Raw genomic sequence first — 20053 nt, 5'->3', positions numbered from 1 at the left:
GAAAAGAGTTTTCTGGTAGGCTACTCAATGTGCTCTTACTGGACTAGGCCACAGGAGTAGCCAAAAAGTCTCTGGACCACCTGTCTTACTAGTCTCTTACAGTCCAGGAAAATATTCCCTCTTGTTGCTTCTTCCCATATCTAGAGTTACACTATTACCATCATTGATCTTACATGGAACCATATATCATCATTTGATGACAGGCTTAGTCACACATTTGGTAATGTAAGAAACAACAATTTTGTAAAACAGGTGAAATACAAATAACATAGCTAGCAGTAGTAGTGAAGTCATAAGTAAGAATTAAGCAAGCTTCCATTAAGTGTGGCCCAGTATATCCCAGGTTGTCTCACTTAGTCTGTTCTGTACCAATCCTTATCTTTAAGGTAAATTTTATATTGGCACTGTCCATAAGACACCCAGCTCAGTTTCCTAGTGTTACTAGACTGATTATCCTTACTATGATTTAATTGTTCCCAACATAGAGGAGCCTTTAAACTTAAATTACCATGGCCTGGTGTTAACTACATAAATCCATCCCATAATTGTGGGAGGTCTTATTCCTTGGCTGAAATTTTGCTTGTTGCTATGATTGAGCCTGAGTAATAAAGAAAAATTTATGGCCAGAGTCAGAGTAGGATCATTAATTGGCTAGGTGAGGGGATCCCACCTACTAATATTAATAGTGGCCTAAATAGGACTATAATTTCTCTCTTCTAGAATAAATTTCCTAAGAGCCAACCAATTAGAGCCTTGGAGTAGAGAAATCCACCAAGGTAACCCAGAAGTACTAGACACAGGTAATTGGCCACAAACCCAACAACTGGATTGACTTTTAAAACTAGCATAGGAAAAAAAAAAAAAAAAACTAGCATAGGATCATGCCCATGATAGGAAAACATTTGATTCATATGCAAGGGTCCAAGAAGTCAAGAAAACATTATAAATGATCATACGAGTTAGGTCCAGAATCTTGAGCAAGCTGTCTACTTCTGATGTCGTCTTCTTCTCATCCTAGTATGAGGGTAGTTTCTCTTTTGTTTGAGCATTGTTTTAAGGTGATTTTGAGGTCAACCACACTCTCCATAGGCCAGTCCACTGCAGGGGCCCTTTGTGAGTGGTAATTAATCCAGGAGTCATTCCCTTCAGTTTCACTGTTCATCAGCTAGTTAAGAGTACCTGAAAAGTGTCCTTCCGACCAGGTTGGAGATAGTCTTTAAATTATGTCTGTTTTAGCATGCACAATCTCCTGGTTCCAGGTCCTGGGGCATCTGATCTTCATTCAAAGATAGATTACTAAGATAAACTTCAGAAACAAACTTAGAGTGTCCTTCAATTAAACTTTACATTAATATAGCATGACAGCAGGGAACTACCTAGGAGGTAAGTCTTAATAAATACAGACCCTCCATTAACAAAACCAGAATTTAATATTCACTGAAACAATCTTTTTCTCTCTAAAATTACCGTCATTTTTACCAAATGTAACCAAATTAAGAGTAGTTTGTTTGCAAAATAAGTCTGGTCTCAGTAAACTTGGCCTGATGATTTATATAACTATAATTGATGATATAGAATTCTTATGTGTGTGTGTGAAATTTTGATAAGGAGTCTCATACTGAACTTTTAAAAGATCTCTCAGGGCTAGGAAAGTCATACCAAGGGTTTATCACACATTTTGCCTAATAGATCTAGGTGAATTCCTCACTTTTCTTTTTTTTTTTTAATTTAATTTAATTTAATTTTTTTATACAGCACGTTCTTATTAATCATCAATTTTATACACATCAATGTATACATGTCAATCCCAATTGCCCAATTCATCACACCACCACCACCACCACCACCCCGCGGCTTTCCCCCCTTGGTGTCCATACTTTTGTTCTCTACATTTGTGTCTCAATTTCTGCCCTGCAAACCAGTTCATCTACCATTTTTCTAGGTTCCACATAGATGTGTTAATATACGATATTTGTTTTTCTCTTTATGATTTACTTCACTCTATAACACTCTCTAGATCCATCCACATCTCAACAAATGACCCAATTATATTCTTTTTTATAGCTCAGTAATATTCCATTGTATATATGTAACACATCTTCTTTATCCATTCGTCTGTTGATGGACATTTAGGTTGCTTCCATGACCTGGCTATTGTAAATAGTGCTGCAATGAACATTGGAGTACATGTGTCTTTTTGAATTATGGTTTTCTCTGGGTATATGCCCAGTAGTGAGATTGCTGGACCATATGGTAATTCTATTTTTAGTTTTTTAAGGAACCTCCATACTGTTCTCCATAGTGGCTGTATCAATTTACATTCCCACCAAGAGTGCAAGAGGGTTCACTTTTCTCCACACCCTCTCTAGCATTTGTTGTTTGTAGATTTTCTGATGATGCCCATTCTAACTGGTGTGAGGAGACACCTCATTGTAGTTTTGATTTGCATTTCTCTAATAGGGATGTTGAGCAGCTTTGCATATGCTTCTTGGCCATCTGTATATCTTCTTTGGAGAAATGTCTATTTAGATCTTCTGCCCATTTTTGGATTGGGTTTTTTTTTTAATATTGAACTGCATGAGCTGTTTATATATTTTGGAGATTAATCCTTTGTCCATTGATTCGTTTGCAATATTTTCTCCCATTCTGAGGGTTGTCTTTTCATCTTGTTTATGGTTTCCTTTGCTGGGCAAAAGCTTTTAAGTTTCATTAGGTCCCATCTGTTTATTTTTGTTTTTAATTCCATTACTCTAGGAGGTGGATCAAAAAATATCTTGCTGTGATTTATGTCAAAGAGTGTTCTTCCTATGTTTTCCTCTAAGAGTTTTAGAGTGTCCGATCTAACATTAAGGTCTCTAATACATTTTGAGTTTATTTTTGTGTATGGTGTGAGGGAGTGTTCTAATTTCATTCTTTTACATGTAGTGGTCCAGTTTTCCCAGCACCACTTATTGAAGAGACTGTCTTTTCTTCATTGTATATCCTTGCCTCCTTTGTCATAGATTAGTTGACCATAGGTGCGTGGGTTTACCTCTGGGCTTTCTATTTGTTCCATTGATGTGTGTTTCTGTTTTTGTGCCACTATCATATTGTCTTGATTACTGTAGCTTTGTAGTATAGTCTGAAGTCAGGAAGTCTGATTCCTCCAGCTCCATTTTTTTCCCTCAAGACTGCTTTGGCTATTTGGGGTCTTTGATGTCACCATACAAATTTTAAGATTTTCTGTTCTAGTTCCGTAAAAAATGCCATTGGTAATTTGATAGGGATTGAATTGAATCTGTAGATTACTTTGCGTAGTATAGTCATTTTCACAATATTGCTTCTTTCAATCCAAAAGCATGGTATATCTCTACATCTGTTGGTATCATCTTTAATTCCTTCATCAGTGTCTTATAGTCTTCTGCATACAGGTCTTTTGTCTCCCTAGGTAGGTTGATTCCTAGGTATTTTATTCTTTTACTTGCAATGATAAATGGGAGTGTTTCCTTAATTTCTCTTTCAGATTTTTCATCATTAGTGTATAGGAATGCAAGAGATTTCTGTGTATTAATTTTGTATCCTGCAACTTTTACCAGTTTCATTAATTAGCTCTAGTAGTTTTCTGGTGGCATCTTTAGGATTCTCTATGTATAGTATCGTGTCATCTGCAAACAGTGGCAGTTTTACTTCTTCTTTTCCAATTTGTATTCCCTTTATTTCTTTTTTTTCTCTGATTGCTGTGGCTAGGACTTCCAAAACTATGTTGAATAATAGTGGTGAGAGTGGACATCCTTGTCTCGTTCCTGATCTTAGAGGAAATGCTTTCAGTTTTTCACCATTGAGAATGATGTTTACTGTGGGTTTATCAAATACGGCCTTTATTATGTTGAGGTAGGTTCCCTGTATGCCCACTTTCTGGAGAGTTTTTATCATAAATTGGTGTTGAATTTTCTCAAAAGATTTTTCTGCATCTATTGAGATGATCATATGGTATTTCAGTTTGTTAATATGGTGTGTCACATTGTTAATCAATTTGTTAATATGGTGTATCATATTCATTGATTTGCATATATTGAAGAATCCTTGCATCCCTGGGATAAATCCCACTTGATCATGGTGTATGATTCTTTTAATATGTTGTTGAATTCCTTTTGCTAGTATTTTGTTTAGGATTTTTGCATCTATATTCATCAGTGATATTGGCCTGTAATTTTCTTTTTTTGTAGTATCTTTGTCTGGTTTTGGTATCAGAGTAATGGTGGCCTCATAGAATGAGTTTGGGAGTGTTCCTTCCTCCGCAAGTTTTTGCAAGAGTTTGAGAAGGATGGGTGTTAGCTCTTCTCTAAATGTTTGACAGAATCCACCTGTGAAGCCATCTGGTCCTGGACTTTTGTTTGTTGGATGATTTTTAATCACAGTTTCAATTTCATTACTTGTGATTGGTCTGTTTATATTTTCTATTTCTTCCTGGTTCAGTCTTGGAAGGTTATACCTTTCTAAGAATTTGTCCATTTCTTCCAGGTTGTCCATTTTATTGGCACAGAGTTGCTTGTAGTAGTCTCTTCAGATGCTTTGTATTTCTGCAGTGTCTGTTGTAACTTCTCCTTTTTCATTTCTAATTTTATTGATTTGAGTCCTCTCCCTCTTTTTCTTGATGAGTCTGCCTAATGGTTTATCAATTTTCTTTATCTCCTCAAAGAACCAGCTTTTACTTTTATTCATTTTTGCTATTGTTTTCTTTGTTTCTTTTTCATTTATTTCTGCTCTGATCTTTATGATTTCAATCTTTTCGCTAACTTTGGGTTTTGTTTGTTCTTCTTTCTATAGTTCCTTTAGGTGTAAGGTTAGATTGTTTATTAGAGATTTTTCTTGTTTCTTGAGGTAGGCTTGTATAGCTATAGACTTCCCTCTTAGAACTCTTTTGCTGCAACCCATAGGTTTTGGATCATCATGTTTTCATTGTCATTTGTCTCTAGGTATTTTTTTATTTCCTCTTTGATTTCTTTAGTGATCTCTTGGTTATTTAGTAATGTATTCTTTAGCCTGCATGTGTTTCTTTTTTTTAAGTTATTTTCCCTGTAATTCATATCTAGTCTCGTAGCATTGTGGTCAGAAAAGTTGCTTGATATGATTTCAATTTTCTTAAATTTACTGAGGCTTGATTTGTGACCCAAGATGTGATATATCCTGGAGAATGTTCTGTGCACACTTGAGAAGAAAGTGTAATCTGCTGTTTTTGGATGGAATGTCCTATAGATACCAGTTAAATCTATCTGGTTTATTCTGTCATTTAAAGCTTCTGTTTCCTTATTTATTTTCATTTTTTATGATCTGTCCATTGGTGTAAGTGAGGTGTTAAAGTCCCCCACTCTTATTGTATTACTGTCGATTCCCTCTTTTGTAGCTGTTAGCAGTGGCCTTATATATTGAGGTGCTCCTATGTTGGGTGCATATATACTTATAATTGTTATATCTTCTTCTTGGATTGATCGCTTGATCATTATGTAGTGTCCTTCTTTGTCTCTTGTGACATTTTTATTTTAAAGTCTATTTGATCTGATATGAGTGCTGCTACTCCAGCTTTCTTTTTTTTTTTTTTTTTTTTTTTTTTTTTTGCGGTATGTGGGCCTCACACTGTTGTGGCCTCTCCTGTTGCGAGCACAGGCTCCGGACGCGCGTGCTCAGCGGCCATGGCTCATGGGACCAGCCACTCCACGGCATGTGGGATCTTCCCAGACCGGGGCACAAACCCGTGTCCCCTGCATTGGCAGGCGGACTCTCAACCACTGCACCACCAGGGAAGCCTTCCAGCTTTTTTCTTTTGATTTGCATTTGCATGGAATATCTTTTTCCATCCCCTCACGTTCAGTCTATATGGGTCCCTAGGTCTGAAATGGGTCTCTTTTAGATAGCCTATGTATGGGTCTTGTTTTCTTATCCATTCAGCAAGCCTGTGTCTTTTGGTTGGAGCATTTAATCCATTCACATTTAAGGTAATTATTGATACGTATGTTCCTATTACCATTTCCTTAATTGTTTTGGGTTTGTTTTTGTGGGTCCTTTTCTTCTCTAGTGTTTCCCACTTAGAGAAGAAATTCCTTTAGCATTTGTTGTAGAGCTGGTTTGGTGGTGCTGAATTCTCTTAGCTTTTGCTTCTCTGTAAAGCTTTTGATTTCTCCATCGAATCTGAATGAGATCCTTGCCGGGTAAAGTACTCTTGGTTGTAGGTTCTTCCCTTTCATCACTTTAAGTGTATCTTGCCACTCCCTTCTGTCTTGTAGAGTTTCTGCTGAGAAATCAGCTGTTAACCTTATGGGAGTTCCCTTGTATGTTATTTGTCATTTTTCCCTTGCTGCTTTCAATAATTTTCTTTCTCTTTAATTTTTGCCAATTTGATTACTATGTGTCTTGACGTGTTTCTCCTTGAGTTTATCCTGTATGGGACTCACTGCGCTTCCTCAACTTGGGTGGCTATTTCCTTTCCCATGTTAGGGAAGTTTTCGACTATAATCTCTTCAAAATTTTCTCTGCTCCTTTCTCTCTCTCTTCTTCTGTGACCCCTATCATGCGAATGTTGTTGCGTTTAATGTTGTCCCAGAGGTCTCTTAGGCTGTCTTCATTTCTTTTCATTCTTTTTTCTTTATTCTGTTCCGCAGCAGTGTATTCCACCATTCTGTCTTCCAGGTCACTTATCCATTCTTCTGCCTCAGTTATTCTGCTATTGATTCCTTCTAGTGTAGTTTTCATTTCAGTTACTGTATTGTTCATCTCTGTTTGTTTGTTCTTTAATTTTTCTAGGTCTTTGTTAAACATTTCTTGCATCTTCTCGATCTTTGCCTCCATCCTTTTCCGAGGTCCTGGATCATCTTCACTGTCGTTATTCTGAATTCTTTTTCTGGAAGGTTCCCTATCTCCACTTAATTTATTTGTTTTTCTGGGGTTTTATCTTGTTCCTTCATCTGGTACATAGCCCTCTGCGTTTTCATCTTGTCTACCTTTCTGTGAATGTGTTTTTTGTTCCACAGGCTGCAGGATTGTAGTTCTTCTTGCTTCTGCTGTCTGCCCTCTGGTGGATGAGGCTATCTAAGAGGCTTGTGCAAGTTTCCTGGTGGGAGGGATTGGTGGTAGGTAGAGCTGACTGTTGCTCTGGTGGGCAGAGCTCAGTAAATCTTTAATTTGCTTGAATCCTGATGGGTGGTGCTGGATTCCCTTCCTTTTGGTTGTTTGGCCTGAAGCAACCCAACACTGGAGCCTACCTGGGCTCTTTGGTGGGGCTAATGGCAGACTCTGGGATGCTTCACGCCAAGGAGTACTTCCCAGAACTTCTTCTGCCAGTGTCCTTGTCCCCATGGTGAGCCACAGCCACCCCCCACCTCTGCAGGAGACCCTCCAACACTAGCAGGTAGGTCTGGTTCAGTCTCCTCTGTGGTCACTGCTCCTTCCTCTGGGTCCTGATGCACACACTACTTTGTGTGTGCCCCCCAAGAGTGGAGTCTCTGTTTTCCCCAGTCTTGTCTAAGTCCTGCAATGAAATCGCACTAGCCTTCAAAGTCTGATTCTCTAGGAATTCCTTCTCCTGTTGCCAGACCCCCAGGTTGGGAAGTCTGACATGGGGCTCAGAACCTTTACTCCAGTGGGTGGACTTTTGTGGTATAATTGTTCTCCAGTCTGTGAGTCACCCACCCAGCAGTTATGGGATTTCATTTTGCTGTGATTGCACCCCTCCTACCATCTCAGTGTGGCTTCTCCTTTGTCTTTGGATGTAGGGTATCTTTTTTGTTGAGTTCAAGTATCTTCCTGTCGATGATTGTGCAGCACCTAGTTGTGATTCTGGTGTTCTCACAAAAGGGAGTGAGAGCACGTCCTTCTACGCTGCCATCTTGGTTCAGGCCTCGCCATTGGTAGTTTGATAGGGATTGCATTCAATTTGTAGGTTGCTTTGTGTAGTATAGTCATTTTCACAATGTTGATTCTTCCTATTCAAGGCACATTATATCTCTCCAACTGTTTGTATCATCTTTAATTTCTTTCCTCAGTGTCTTATAGTTTTCTGTGTACAAGTCTTTTGTCTCCTTAGGTAGGTTTATTCCTAGGTATTTTATTCTTTTTGTTGCAATGGTAAATGGGAGTGTTTCCTTAATTTCTCTTTCAGACTTTTCATCATTAGTGTATAGGAATGCAAGAGATTTCTGTGCATTAATTTTTGTATCCTGCTACTTTACCAAATTCATTGATTAGCTCTAGTAGTTTTCTGGTAGCATCTTTAGGATTCTCTATGTATCGTATCATGTCATCTGCAAACAGTGACAGCTTTGCTTCTTCTTTTCTGATGTGGATTCCTTTTATTTCTTTTTCTTCTCTGATTGCTGTAGTTAAAACTTCCGAAACTGTGTTGAATAATAGTGCTGAGAGTGGGCAACCTTGTCTTGTTTCTGATCTTAGTGGAAATGGTTTCAGTTTTTCACCATTGAGAATGATGTTGGCTCTGGGTTTGTCATATATGACCTTTATTTTGTTAAGGTAAGTTCCCCCTATGCCTGCTTTCTGCAGAACTTTTATCATAAATGGGTGTTGAATTTTGTCGAAAGCATTTTCTGCACCTATTGAGATGATCATATGGTTTTTCTCCTTCAGTTTGTTTATGTGGTTTATTACATTGATTGATTTCCATATATTGAAGAATCCTTGCATTCCTGGGATAAACCCCACTTGATCATGGTGTATGATCACGTTACGTTAAAAGTAACATGCTGGTGGTTGAGAGTCCTCCTGCCGATGCAGGAGACATGGGTTCGTGCCCCGGTCCGGGAAGATCCCACATGCCGTGGAGCGGCTGGGCCCGTGAGCCATGGCCACTGAGCCTGCGCGTCCGGAGCCTGTGCTCCGCAACAGGAGAGGCCACAACAGTGAGAGGCCCGCGTACAGCAAAAAAAAAAATAAAAAAAAAGGTAACATGCTGTTGGGTTCTGTTTGTTACTGTTTTGTTGAGGATTTTTGCTTTTGTGTTCATCAGTGATATTTGTCTGTAGTTTTGTTTTTTTGTGACATCTTTGTCTTCTTTTGGTATCAGGGTGATGGTGGCCTCATAGAATGAGTTTGGGAGTGTTCCTCCCTCTGCTGTATTTTGGAAGAGTTTGAGAAGGCTAAGTGTTAGCTCTCCTCTAAATGTTTGATAGAATTCCCCTGTGAATCCTTCTGGTCCTGGGCTTTTGTTTATTGGAAGATTTTTAATCACCATGTCAATTCCAGTGCTTGTGATTGGTCTCTTTATATTTTCTATTTCTTCCTGGTTCAGTCTCAGCAGGTTGTGCTTTTGTAAGAATTTGTCCATTTCGTCCAGGTTGTCCATTTTATTGGCATAGAGTCGCTTGTAGTAATCCGTCATGATCTTTTGTATTTCTGCAGTGTTAGTTGTTACTTCTCCTTTATCATTTCTCATTCTATTGATTTGAGTCTTTTCCCTTTTTTTCTTGATGAGTCTGGCTAGTGGTTTATCAATTTTGTTTATCTTCTCAAAGAACCAGCTTTTAGTTTTATTGATCTTAGCTGTTGTTTCCTTCATTTCTATTTCATTTATTTCTGATCTGATCTTTATGATTTCTTTCCTTCTGCTATCTTTGCTGTTTTTTTGTTCTTCTTTCTCTAATTGCTTTAGGTGTAAGGTTAGGTGGTTTATTTGAGATGTTTCTTCTTTCTTGAGGGAGGATTGTATTGCTATAAACTTCCCTCTTAGAACTGCTTTTGCTGCCTCCCATAGATTTTGTTTTGTCGTGCTTTCATTGTCATTTGTTTCTAAGTATTTTTTTATTTTCTCTTTGATATCTTCAGTGAGATCTTGGTTATTTAGTATTGTATTGTCTAATCTCCATGTGTTTGTATTTTTTACAGATTTTTCCTGTACTTGACATCTAGTCTCATAACGTTGTGGTCTGAAAACATACTTGATATGATTTCAGTTTTCTTAAATTTACCAAGGCTGGATTTGTGACACAAGATATGATCTATCCTGGAGAATGTTCCATGAGCACTTGAGAAGAAAGTGTATTCTGTTGTTTTTGGATGGAATGTCCTGTAAATTAATTAATAATCAATTAATTCCATCTTGTTTAATGTATCATTTAAATCTTGTGTTTCCTTATTTATTTTCTTTTTGGATGATATGTCCATTGGTGAAAGTTGGATGTTAAAGTCCCCTACTATGATTGTGTTACTGTCAATTTCCCCTTTTATCCCTGTTAGCATTTGCCTTAAGTATTGAGGTGCTCCTATGTTGTTTGAATAAATATTTACAATTGTTATATTTTCTTCTTGGATTGATCCCTTGATCATTATGTAGTGTCCTTCTTTGTCTCTTGTAATAGTCTTTATTTTAAAGTCTATTTTGTCTGATATGAGAATTGCTACTCCAGCTTTCCTTTCATTTCCATTTGCATGGAATATCTTTTTCCATCCCCTCACTTTCAGTCTATATGTGTCCCTAGGTCTGAAGTGGGTCTCTTGTAGACAGCATATATACAGGTCTTGTTTTTGTATCTTTTCACGCAGTCTGTGTGTTTTGGTTGGAGCATTTAATCTATTTACATTTTAGGTAGTTATTGATATGTGTGTTCCTATTAATTTTTTTAATTGTTTTGGGTTTGTTATCATAGGTCTTTTCCTTCTCTTGTGTTTCCTGCCTAGAGAAGTTCCTTTCGGATTTGTTGTAAAGCTGGTTTGGTGGTGCTGAATTCTCTTAGCTTTTGCTTGTCTGTAAGGCTTTTAATTTCTCCATGGAATCTGAATGAGACCTTTGCTGGGTAGAGTAATCTTGGTTGTAGGTTTTTCTCTTTCATCACTTTAAATATGTCCTGCCACTCCCTTCTGGCTTGCAGAGTTTCTGCTCAAAGATCAGCTGTTAACCTTATGGGGATTCCCTTGTATATTATTTGTTGCTTTTCCCTTGCTGCTTTTAATATTTTTTGTTTGTATTTAATTTTGGGGACTTTGCTTAATATGTGTCTTGGCATGTTTCTCCTGGGATTTATCCTGTATGGGACTCTCTGTTCTTCCTGGACTTGATTAACTATTTCCTTTCCCATATTAGGGAAGTTTTCAACTATAATCTGTTCAAATAGTTTCACAGTCCCTTTCTTTTTCTCTTCTTTTGGGACCTCTATTATTCCAATGTTGGTGTGTTTAATGTTGTCACAGAGGTCTCTGAGACTGTCCTCAATTCTTTTCATTCCTTTTTCTTTATTCTGCTCTGCAGTAGTTATTTCCACTGTTTTATCTTCTAGGTCACTTATCCGTTCTTCTGCCTCAGTTATTCTGCTATTGATCCCATCTAGAGTATTTTTAATTTCATTTATTGTGTTGTTCATCATTGTTTGTTTGCTCTTAAGGTCTTCTACGTCCTTGTTAAACGTTTCTTGTATTTTCTCCATTGTATTTTTAAGATTTTGGATCATCTTTACTATCATCATTCTGAATTCTTTTTCAGGTAGGCTGCCTATTTCCTCTTCATTTGTTTGGTCTGGTGGGTTTTAACTTGCGCCTTCATCTGCTGTGTATTTCTCTGTCTTCTCATTTTGCTTAACTTACTGTGTTTGGGGTCTCCTTTCTGCAGGCTGCAGGTTCGTAGTTCCCGTTGTTTTTGGTGTCTGCCCCAGTGGCTGTTTGTTTCAGTGCGTTGTGTAGGCTTCCTGGTGGAAGGGACTGGTGCCTGTGTTCTGGTGGATGAGGCTGGATCTTGTCTTTCTGGTGGGCAGGACCACATCCGGTGGTGTGTTTTGGAGTGTCTCTGAACTTGCTATGATTTTAGGCAGCTTCTCTGCTAGTGGGTGGGGTTGTGTTCCTGTCTTGCTAGTTGTTTGGCTTAGGGTGTCCAGCACTCTAGCGTGCTGGTCATTGAGTGGAGCTGGGTCTTAGCGCTGAGATGGAGATCTCTGGGAGAGCTTTCGCTGTTTGATATTACGTGGGGCCAGGAGGTATCTGGTGGACCAATGTCCTGAACTTGGCTCTCTCACCTCAGAGGCTCAGGCCTGACACCCTGCTGAAGCACCATGACTCTGTCAGCCACCCCTGCTCAAAAGAAAAGGGAGAGAAAGAAAGAAAGAAAGAAGGAAAAATAGATAAAGTTATTAAAATAAAAAATATATATTATTATATATAAAAAAATGTTAAAGTAGTAAAAAAAAAAAACGGAAGAGAGAGCAACCAAATGCAAAAACAAATCCACCAATTATAACAAGCTCTAAAAACTATACAAGAAAAAAAAAGGACGGACAGAACCCTAAGACAAATGGTAAAAGTAAAGCTATACAGGCAAAGTCACACAAAGAAGCACACACATACACACTCACAAAAGGAGAAAAAGGAAAAAATATATATATATATATACATTAAAAATTTTTAAAAAGGAAGAGAACAACCAAATCAATAAACAAATCTACCAGTGATAATAAGCTGTAAATACCAAACTAAGATAAACATAAAACCAGAAACAAATTAGATGCAGAAAACAAACGCTAAGTCTACAGTTGATCCCAAAGTCCACCACCTCCATTTTGGGATGATTCGTTGTCTATCCAGGTATTCCGCAGATGCAGGGTATATCAAGTTGATTGTGGGGATTTAATCCACTGCTCCTAAGGCTGCTGGGAAAAATTTCCCTTTCTCTTCCTTGTTCGAACAGCTCCTGGGTTTCAGCTTTGGATTTGGCCCCACCTCTGCGTGTTCTTCGCTCAGACAGGACTGGGTTAAAGGAGCAGCTGATTAGGGGGCTCTGGCTCACTCAGGCCAGGGGGAGGGACGGGTACGGAATGCGGGGCAAGCCTGTGGCGGCAGAAGCCGGAGTGAGGTTGCACCAGCCTGCGGCGCGCCGTACGTTCTCCCGGGGAAGTTGTCCCTGGATCACAGGATCCTGGCAGTGGTGGACTGCACAGGCTCCCAGGAGGGGAGGTGTGCACAGTGACCTGTGCTTGCACACAGGCTTCTTGGTGGTGGCGGCAGCAGCCTTAGCATTTCATGCCCGTCTCTGGGGTCCGGGCTGATAGCTGCGGCTTGCTCCCATCTCTGGAACTCGTTTAGGCAGTGTTCTGAATCCCCTCTCCTTGTGCACCCCTAAACAGTGGTCTCTTGCCTCTCAGGCAGTTCCAGTCATTTTCCCAGACTCCCTCCCGGCTAGCTGTGGCGCACTAGCCCCCTTCAGGCTGTGTTCACGCAACCAACCCCAGTCCTCTCCCTGGGATCTGACCTCCGAAGCCTGAGCCTCAGTTCCCATTCCCCGCCCGCCCCGGCGGGTGAGCAGAAAAGCCTCTCGGGTTGGTGAGTGCTGGTCGGCACCGATCCTCTGTGCGGGAATCTCTCAGCTTTGCCCTCTGCATCCCTGTTGCTGCGCTCTCCTCCGTGGCTCCAAAGCTTCCCCACCACCACCCCCCGTCTTTGCCAGTGAAGGGGCTTCCTAGTTTGTGGAAACTTTTCCTCCTTCACAGCTCCCTCCCAGAGGTGCAGGTCTCATCCCTATTCTTTTGTCTCTGTTTTTTTTCTTTTTTCTTTTGCCCTACCCAGGTATGTGGGGAGTTTCTTGCCTTGTGGGAAGTCTGAGTTCTTCTGCCAGCATTCAGTAGGTGTTCTGTAGTTGTTCCACATGTACATGTATTTTTGATGTAGTTGTGGGGAGGAAGGTGATCTCCACATCTTACTCCTCTGCCATCTTGAAGCTATCCTGAATGTGTATCCTTTATATGATTTGATGTTCCCCAAATTTGACACAAATCTAAAAACTTGAGGAATTCAGAGTTATAGAAAATGGCAATGACTAATTTGTTAATAGTGGAGGCATATTAAATATGAATTTGTCTTCATCTAAAAGTTGTCTTGCCTCACCTTTTTCACCAGTTTTCTTAGTGACACAGAGGTAGATGTAGGGGAGCCCACTAACTTACTGCTTTACATTGATTGGTTTTGAGATTTTCAGTATCTGTTATAAATTTTCATAGATTTACTCAGCATGTGATTTTGTGTTGTTTTATCAAGAATAGTAATTGTATTACCATTTTTCCAAGACAGCAAAGTAGCTCCACATTAAAAACAACAATAAGAGCAAAGACAAAGTATATCATCTCTACATTATAAACTCTCTTGATATTTTAAAACCTGGAGCACAGTGTTTGACTCCCCAACTTGACTTTTCACCTATCTCTGTTTTTCAGGATTCAATAAAAATAAGATTGATGAGAAAAAAATAGACTTTGTATCATACCTCTTACTTTTATTTCTGAGATGCCTTAATTCCAGAGAGTAGGACTTAAACTGAGGGTTTCAAACTTGCCCACAAAGCATAGGCTTATTCTTTTCTACGTCTGTATATTCTTTTCTTCTTTGCCGTATTAGCTGGTCCTCTTAGAAATTATGGTTGTATTGCCTTTATCCAATACATTCAGAGAAATTAATATTTTGAAAATTTATGGTCTCTGACATTAATCATTATTACCTACTGGTCATACTTCCATTATAGACTAATATTCTTCACATGCAGCAAAAGGGAACTTGATCCTCTCTGTTAGATGTAACACCAAGAGTTTGTTCTGAAACTGTACCGTAGCTCCTGTACAGTTGGTTCTGAAGGGCTGTGAAATACTGTTTGTTGGCACTTTCTCACTAAACACTGAAGTTGGGAGCCTTTTAAGTTCAGGTTCATTGAGCATCTTTTTTTTTTTCTGAAGAGTGAAAGTGCAAAGAAAGGAACCCTATAATCAAGATGTGTTCATGTAACCTCATGACAAAATGTAGAAGCTGTTCTACAATATTATTAACATTTTGGCCTAGAAGGATCTTCATATAGTCTCTCAGACTATAATGGATATTCTTTTCCCTCTTAGCTAAGTTAATTCATAAACATTACCTCACATAAACATAATTTCATTATCAATTCAGCATTTAAAATTGATTGCTATCCACACAATATATGATATACTTGATTTTCTTGTTTTTATGTATTTACCCAAGAATAGAATTTCATCCCATAGGTCAATTGCTTCTTAAAAATTATAGTTTAATTATTATCAATAGTTAAATTAAATGTAATTACAGCCTTGAACTAATTCAAATATGATTGTACCTAATTATTCTCATGAAGTGTTTGTGTTAAAGCCAGTAAAATTTTTCATATGATTTTAAAGGTTTTCTGGGGTCAAGAACATTTGAATTGCCTAGTTCTTCTACATGAATTACTCAATGGATACCTTAAAGAGGAGGGAAATTTTGAAGTGCAAGTTTCTGAAACAGTGCCGCAAATTCCATCTCCTATGGAAAACAATCAGATATTTAAAAGTGAACAAAGTTCAGATGACCTACGGACAGGTCTGTTTCAGTATATACAGGATGCTGGTAAGTAACGATAGCTTCAGTGTGATTGTGTGTGTGTTTGTTTATTTTACCTGCACATTCAGTAAATAATAACACATCAAGATCACTTGAAAAGTAAGTCAATACCTGCAGTACAAAAATAGTACATTGCCATTCAGTCTCTCTTAAGGGAAAATTTTTGATTTGTTCCTATCTTAAACCATGTAAACATGATCAACCAGCTTCTTTATATTCTTTTCTTTTATACTCATAATTTTTTCTTGTGTAATAAACCAACATGTTCCCCTTCGAAAGCATACAATTAATTACACTTTCGTTTAACAGAAGCTTTGAAAATGCCTGGTGTCTATGAAGTCTTGTTTTACAATGAAACTGAAGATAGCCCAGGGATGATGTTATGGAGATATCCAGAACCTAGAGTGCTCACCCTTGTACACATAACTCCTGTGCCCTTCAACACCACAGAGGATCCAGATATTAGCACAGCAGACCTTGGTGATATGCTACAGGTATGGAATGGCTCTTCATTTCAAAATAAAAGACAGTGTGGGAAAGTGCTGATTTGATCATAATAAAAATGTTGGGAGCATACCTATCTTCTCCATAAGTTGTATCAGAGAGAAATACACATGTATGTGCGTATACAAACACATACATATGTACACATACACACACACACGAGACACACACATACTAGAAATTGTATAATAAGAGAATAATGTCATTCAGATTCATGGTACATGGCAATCCTGAGAGTTCTTAATTCTACTCTTCAACCTGTTACAGGTAGCTTACATAGTCTCCAGGTAGTAATGGGACAAACAGGTGTCATTGAGTTCAACACACATTTTCTGAGGACCTACCATGTGCTCACACTCTTCAGCATTTTTAGAACTGTTCTATGAAATGAGATATGTCCCCATAAGGGCCAGAAAGGATGACTTAATTTTCATTTCATTTCCCGAGCTGAAAATGGTCTTGGGCCTCGTGGTAGGCTGATAGGAAAACCATCTAACCAGTGATCGTATTCTGTATGATTTTGTGGAAAGTTTTTTGCTTGTCATTTCCCTGAGTGTGGATAGCACTATATTATTATTCTACTTATTAATATTCTACGGATCTGAATTTCTCCTAAAATTTGTTTTTCTCTTAGTTGTCCACCTGTTACTAGATCACATAACCATCCACTGGAAGTCATTCCTGATTGCTCTTTTTCCCTAACTGCTCACATCTGATTCATCAATAAGTTGTGTCAGCTCTACCTCCAAATATGTCCCTATTCCATCTACTTCTTTCTGTTTCTACTGGTACAACTTGAGTTCAAGCTACCATCTTCTGTTCCCTACTACAGTAGCTTCCTAATTGGTCTCTATGATTCCATCCTTGACTCCTTGTAATGCATTTTCCAAACAACAGCTAGAGTGATCTTTTGAAAATGTAGGTTAGGTTACGTCACTCCCCTAACTTAAAACCTGATGGTGGCTCCCTTTAAGGCTAACAGAATTCGGTATCTTACTATGGCTTGTAAGGACCTCTGATCTCTGCACTGCCTACCTCTCTTGTATGTCTTGATCACTTATCTCCAGCCCCTGGTATAGAAATATGAGCCAGTTTTTTTAATGACTGCTCTACACTTAACAACTCAGAATAATAATACAAATCAGAGGAGACCACAGTACATATTAACATTGGTATTATTATATGCTTATTTAATTCTTGTTTAAATTCCTGGTTATAATATAGTCAGATGTTCACCTTCTGAATTGATAACAATGAAATGTGTCATCATTTTGTCAAGTGAACTAGAGTATGCAGAACTATCCAGTTTGACAAGATGTCAACAGTATCTACCTTCTTTTGTTTTTTTTTTTCTTGTGATGAGAACTTTTAAGATCTACCCTCTTAGCAACTCTGCTTTGATTCTTAAATCCTCACATTTGCTTCCGCTTCTGTCAAGGTCATATTCATGATTATCTTCTCTCCCAGTATTCTTGGATTATTTTTGCTAAATAAACTGGCATTGTCTTTGAATCCTGCTGTCTTGTTAGACTTGCCTAAATGTAGAACATCTGTAGTATTTTCAGTCAAAATGAAAATACTTGGGCTGCCCTGGTGACACAGTGGTTGGGAGTCCGCCTGCCGATTCAGGGGACACGGGTTTGTGCCCCGGTCCGGGAGGATCCCACATGCCGCGGAGCGGTTGGGCCCGTGAGCCATGGCTGCTGAGCCTGCGCGTCCGGAGCCTGTGCTCCGCAACGGGAGAGGCCACAACAGTGAGAGGCCCGCGTACCGCAAAAAAAAAAAAAAAAAAAAAAATGAAAATACTCATATATCAAAGTTTCAGCATTATGTAAAGGCTTCTTTATAACTGATTTTGGGATTCAGATTTATAGTTACATGTTAGTTAACATAAGCCTGATAACTATTGGTTGGTAGTATTATGCCAGTTGTATTAAACAGAGCATTTAAGGTAGTAAGTACATTCACTAGTGACATGTTCATCTTCTCACTGCCACCGGAGAGGCAGGAGAGCATAGTGGTTAAGAGAATGAACTATAGCCAGAATGCCTGGGTTCAAATTCTGGCTCTGCCATTCGCAAACTGTGTCACCTTCGATAAGTAACTTAATCTCTCAGCCTCAGGTTTTCTGTTTTGCTTTTCTTTCATTAGTAAAATGAGGCCACTAATAATGTCATGCTTATAGGAATTAATATTTATAAGACACACAGAACAATGCCTGGCACATGGTGAGTGCTGTGTAAGTCTGTGTACTACCAGGACTATTACAGTGATTATCGTCAAAAGTCTTTTCATCAGGCAGAAGCATAGGCTAGATCAGGGAGAGCTGGGGTCTAACAGCTCTACAGACCAGCTGGAGCAGTCTAGGAGATCTGGGATAGTCCGAGGGGCCTATACAGTAGACTTGGCACATAAGCATTGTGTGAAGGAAGCCTGGCAGGTTTCAACAAGCAAAGAGCTGGTATCAGAGAGGTCCTGCGACATTTCATATCTTGTTGGAAAGAGGAGCTGATACATGGCAGAGTTCAAAGACAAGGGTGCTGGCCTACGAAGCAAGACAGGGTTGTACCTACTCTAAGCTGAAGGGGAAACCTTGATCCCAGTGGTAAGAAAGAACACCCAGAATTGACAGCTGGGATGGAAGAACAGAGCAGGACTGGCAGAAAGTTGCCATGCTACTGAGCTCCCAGCCTAAGCTTATATTCCCCCAGCTAGGAGCAGAATTTGTCCCAAGGGTTGGGGTGACCTCATCTGTAGAAGTATGACAGCTCTTTCCTTGAGTGCTTGCAGTGCCAAACCCTGAGCATACTCCTGGGGATTCAGAGCCAGATAAGACACTGTCTACTCATCAGAAGCTCTCTGTCTAGCAGGCAAGTTTCTCTGGTTGTTTGGGGCAGAAGAATTTCCCTATTTTCAGCATTCAAGCATTCAGCATTAAACCTCTCTGTTGTCAGAATCATTTTCCTGCTCTATGTGATTATCTCTAGGTCTGTACTGGAGGCACCACTAAAATATTGAAGTACCAATCCTGAATAGCAGGGAACTTATAAAAAGAAAGCCCTTTATCAACACGGTATAGTGTAGATAATGTAGACATTAAAGTCTCAACTGCTGACTCCTGTTCCCCTCCCCCTTTGTATTTTACTAACTCAGTGACCATAGGCAAACTGCTGGTCTCTTAGAGCCTTAATTTCCTCAACTGAACACCGGAGTTAATGCTATTTACCTTGCAGAGTTGTCACGAGATTTAAGTGAAATATTATCGCTAAAACAAATAAGTGCCTTACACATAGTGAGCTCTTAATAAATGTTAATTTCCTTCCCTCCACTTCTTCACAGGCAAATGCCTGGACCACTAAAAAGCCTCCTAAGTGAAATTCTAGCCTTCAATCTCTTCTCCTTCCAACCTATCCTGCTAACTTCTTAAAGGAACAGGTGGATTGTGTCATTGCCTGAGAAAAACCTTCAGCGGTCCTATCACTGCTAGACTGACCTTGAGGGCCCTGCAGAACCTCCCGACCCAGCTTTGCCTTTCCTTCCCTTCTGCGTGATCTATGCTCTAATCAAACTGGCCTATTCAGCATTCCCGAACCAGCCTGTGGTCTCCCACATCCGTACCACGCCCTCTTCATTTGAGTCTCCCTTTTCTGCTGAAATCCTATCCACACATCCAGACAGCTCCAGTGCCATCTATTCCATGAAGCCTTTCCTGGACACCATCTCCAAACATGATACTGCCTTTCTCTGAAGTTCTGTAACACTTCATGGCACCACCTTTATGCTGTTTCTCACCTATTCCTCACATTTTAATTATCCGTATCTTGTCTCCCTCCTAGACTGTAGGTTTCCAAAGGAAATGATCACATCTAATTTTCATTATGCTCCGTATAGTATCCATTGCAGTGGAGGTGCTCAGTATATTGAATGGATCAATGAGTACATGGATGTCTGTGCTCCTGTTCTGTATGATTCAAAAGCACTGCATTGTTTGTCATTATTTTATGGCACTATTGAATGCATTTGGTTTTACAAACTGAATTATGGCAGGATGCACTGTGTTATGCTTCAGTGGCATTACCTACTATAAACAGGCAGTCTAATGTCATTACATTACACAGACTCTTGGTGAGATCATTGACTCTTCTGCCAAGCCCACTGCCCCCTAGGCAGAGGCTCGTCCTTAAATACAAAAACAAGTTCATCTCCT

At 39.2% G+C, this 20053-nt stretch overlaps 1 protein-coding gene across 1 annotated transcript in view; it reads left to right on the top strand.

Annotated features, from left to right (window-relative positions):
• VPS13B (vacuolar protein sorting 13 homolog B) overlaps positions 1-20053 on the top strand; it is an 803413-nt gene that overhangs the window by 641375 nt on the left and 141985 nt on the right. Inside the window, exons 38-39 of the mRNA XM_082674491.1 lie at positions 15141-15348; positions 15652-15836. Of these exons, the coding sequence (XP_082530617.1) occupies positions 15141-15348; positions 15652-15836 (393 nt within the window). The remainder of the gene's footprint in view (positions 1-15140; positions 15349-15651; positions 15837-20053) is intronic.

The sequence above is a fragment of the Grampus griseus genome, assembly GCF_964374135.1.
Source record: "Grampus griseus genome assembly, chromosome: 17".
Lineage (NCBI taxonomy): Eukaryota > Metazoa > Chordata > Mammalia > Artiodactyla > Delphinidae > Grampus > Grampus griseus.
The sequence above is the reverse complement of the archived record's forward strand: the minus strand, read 5'-3'. Positions and strand labels throughout refer to the sequence as shown.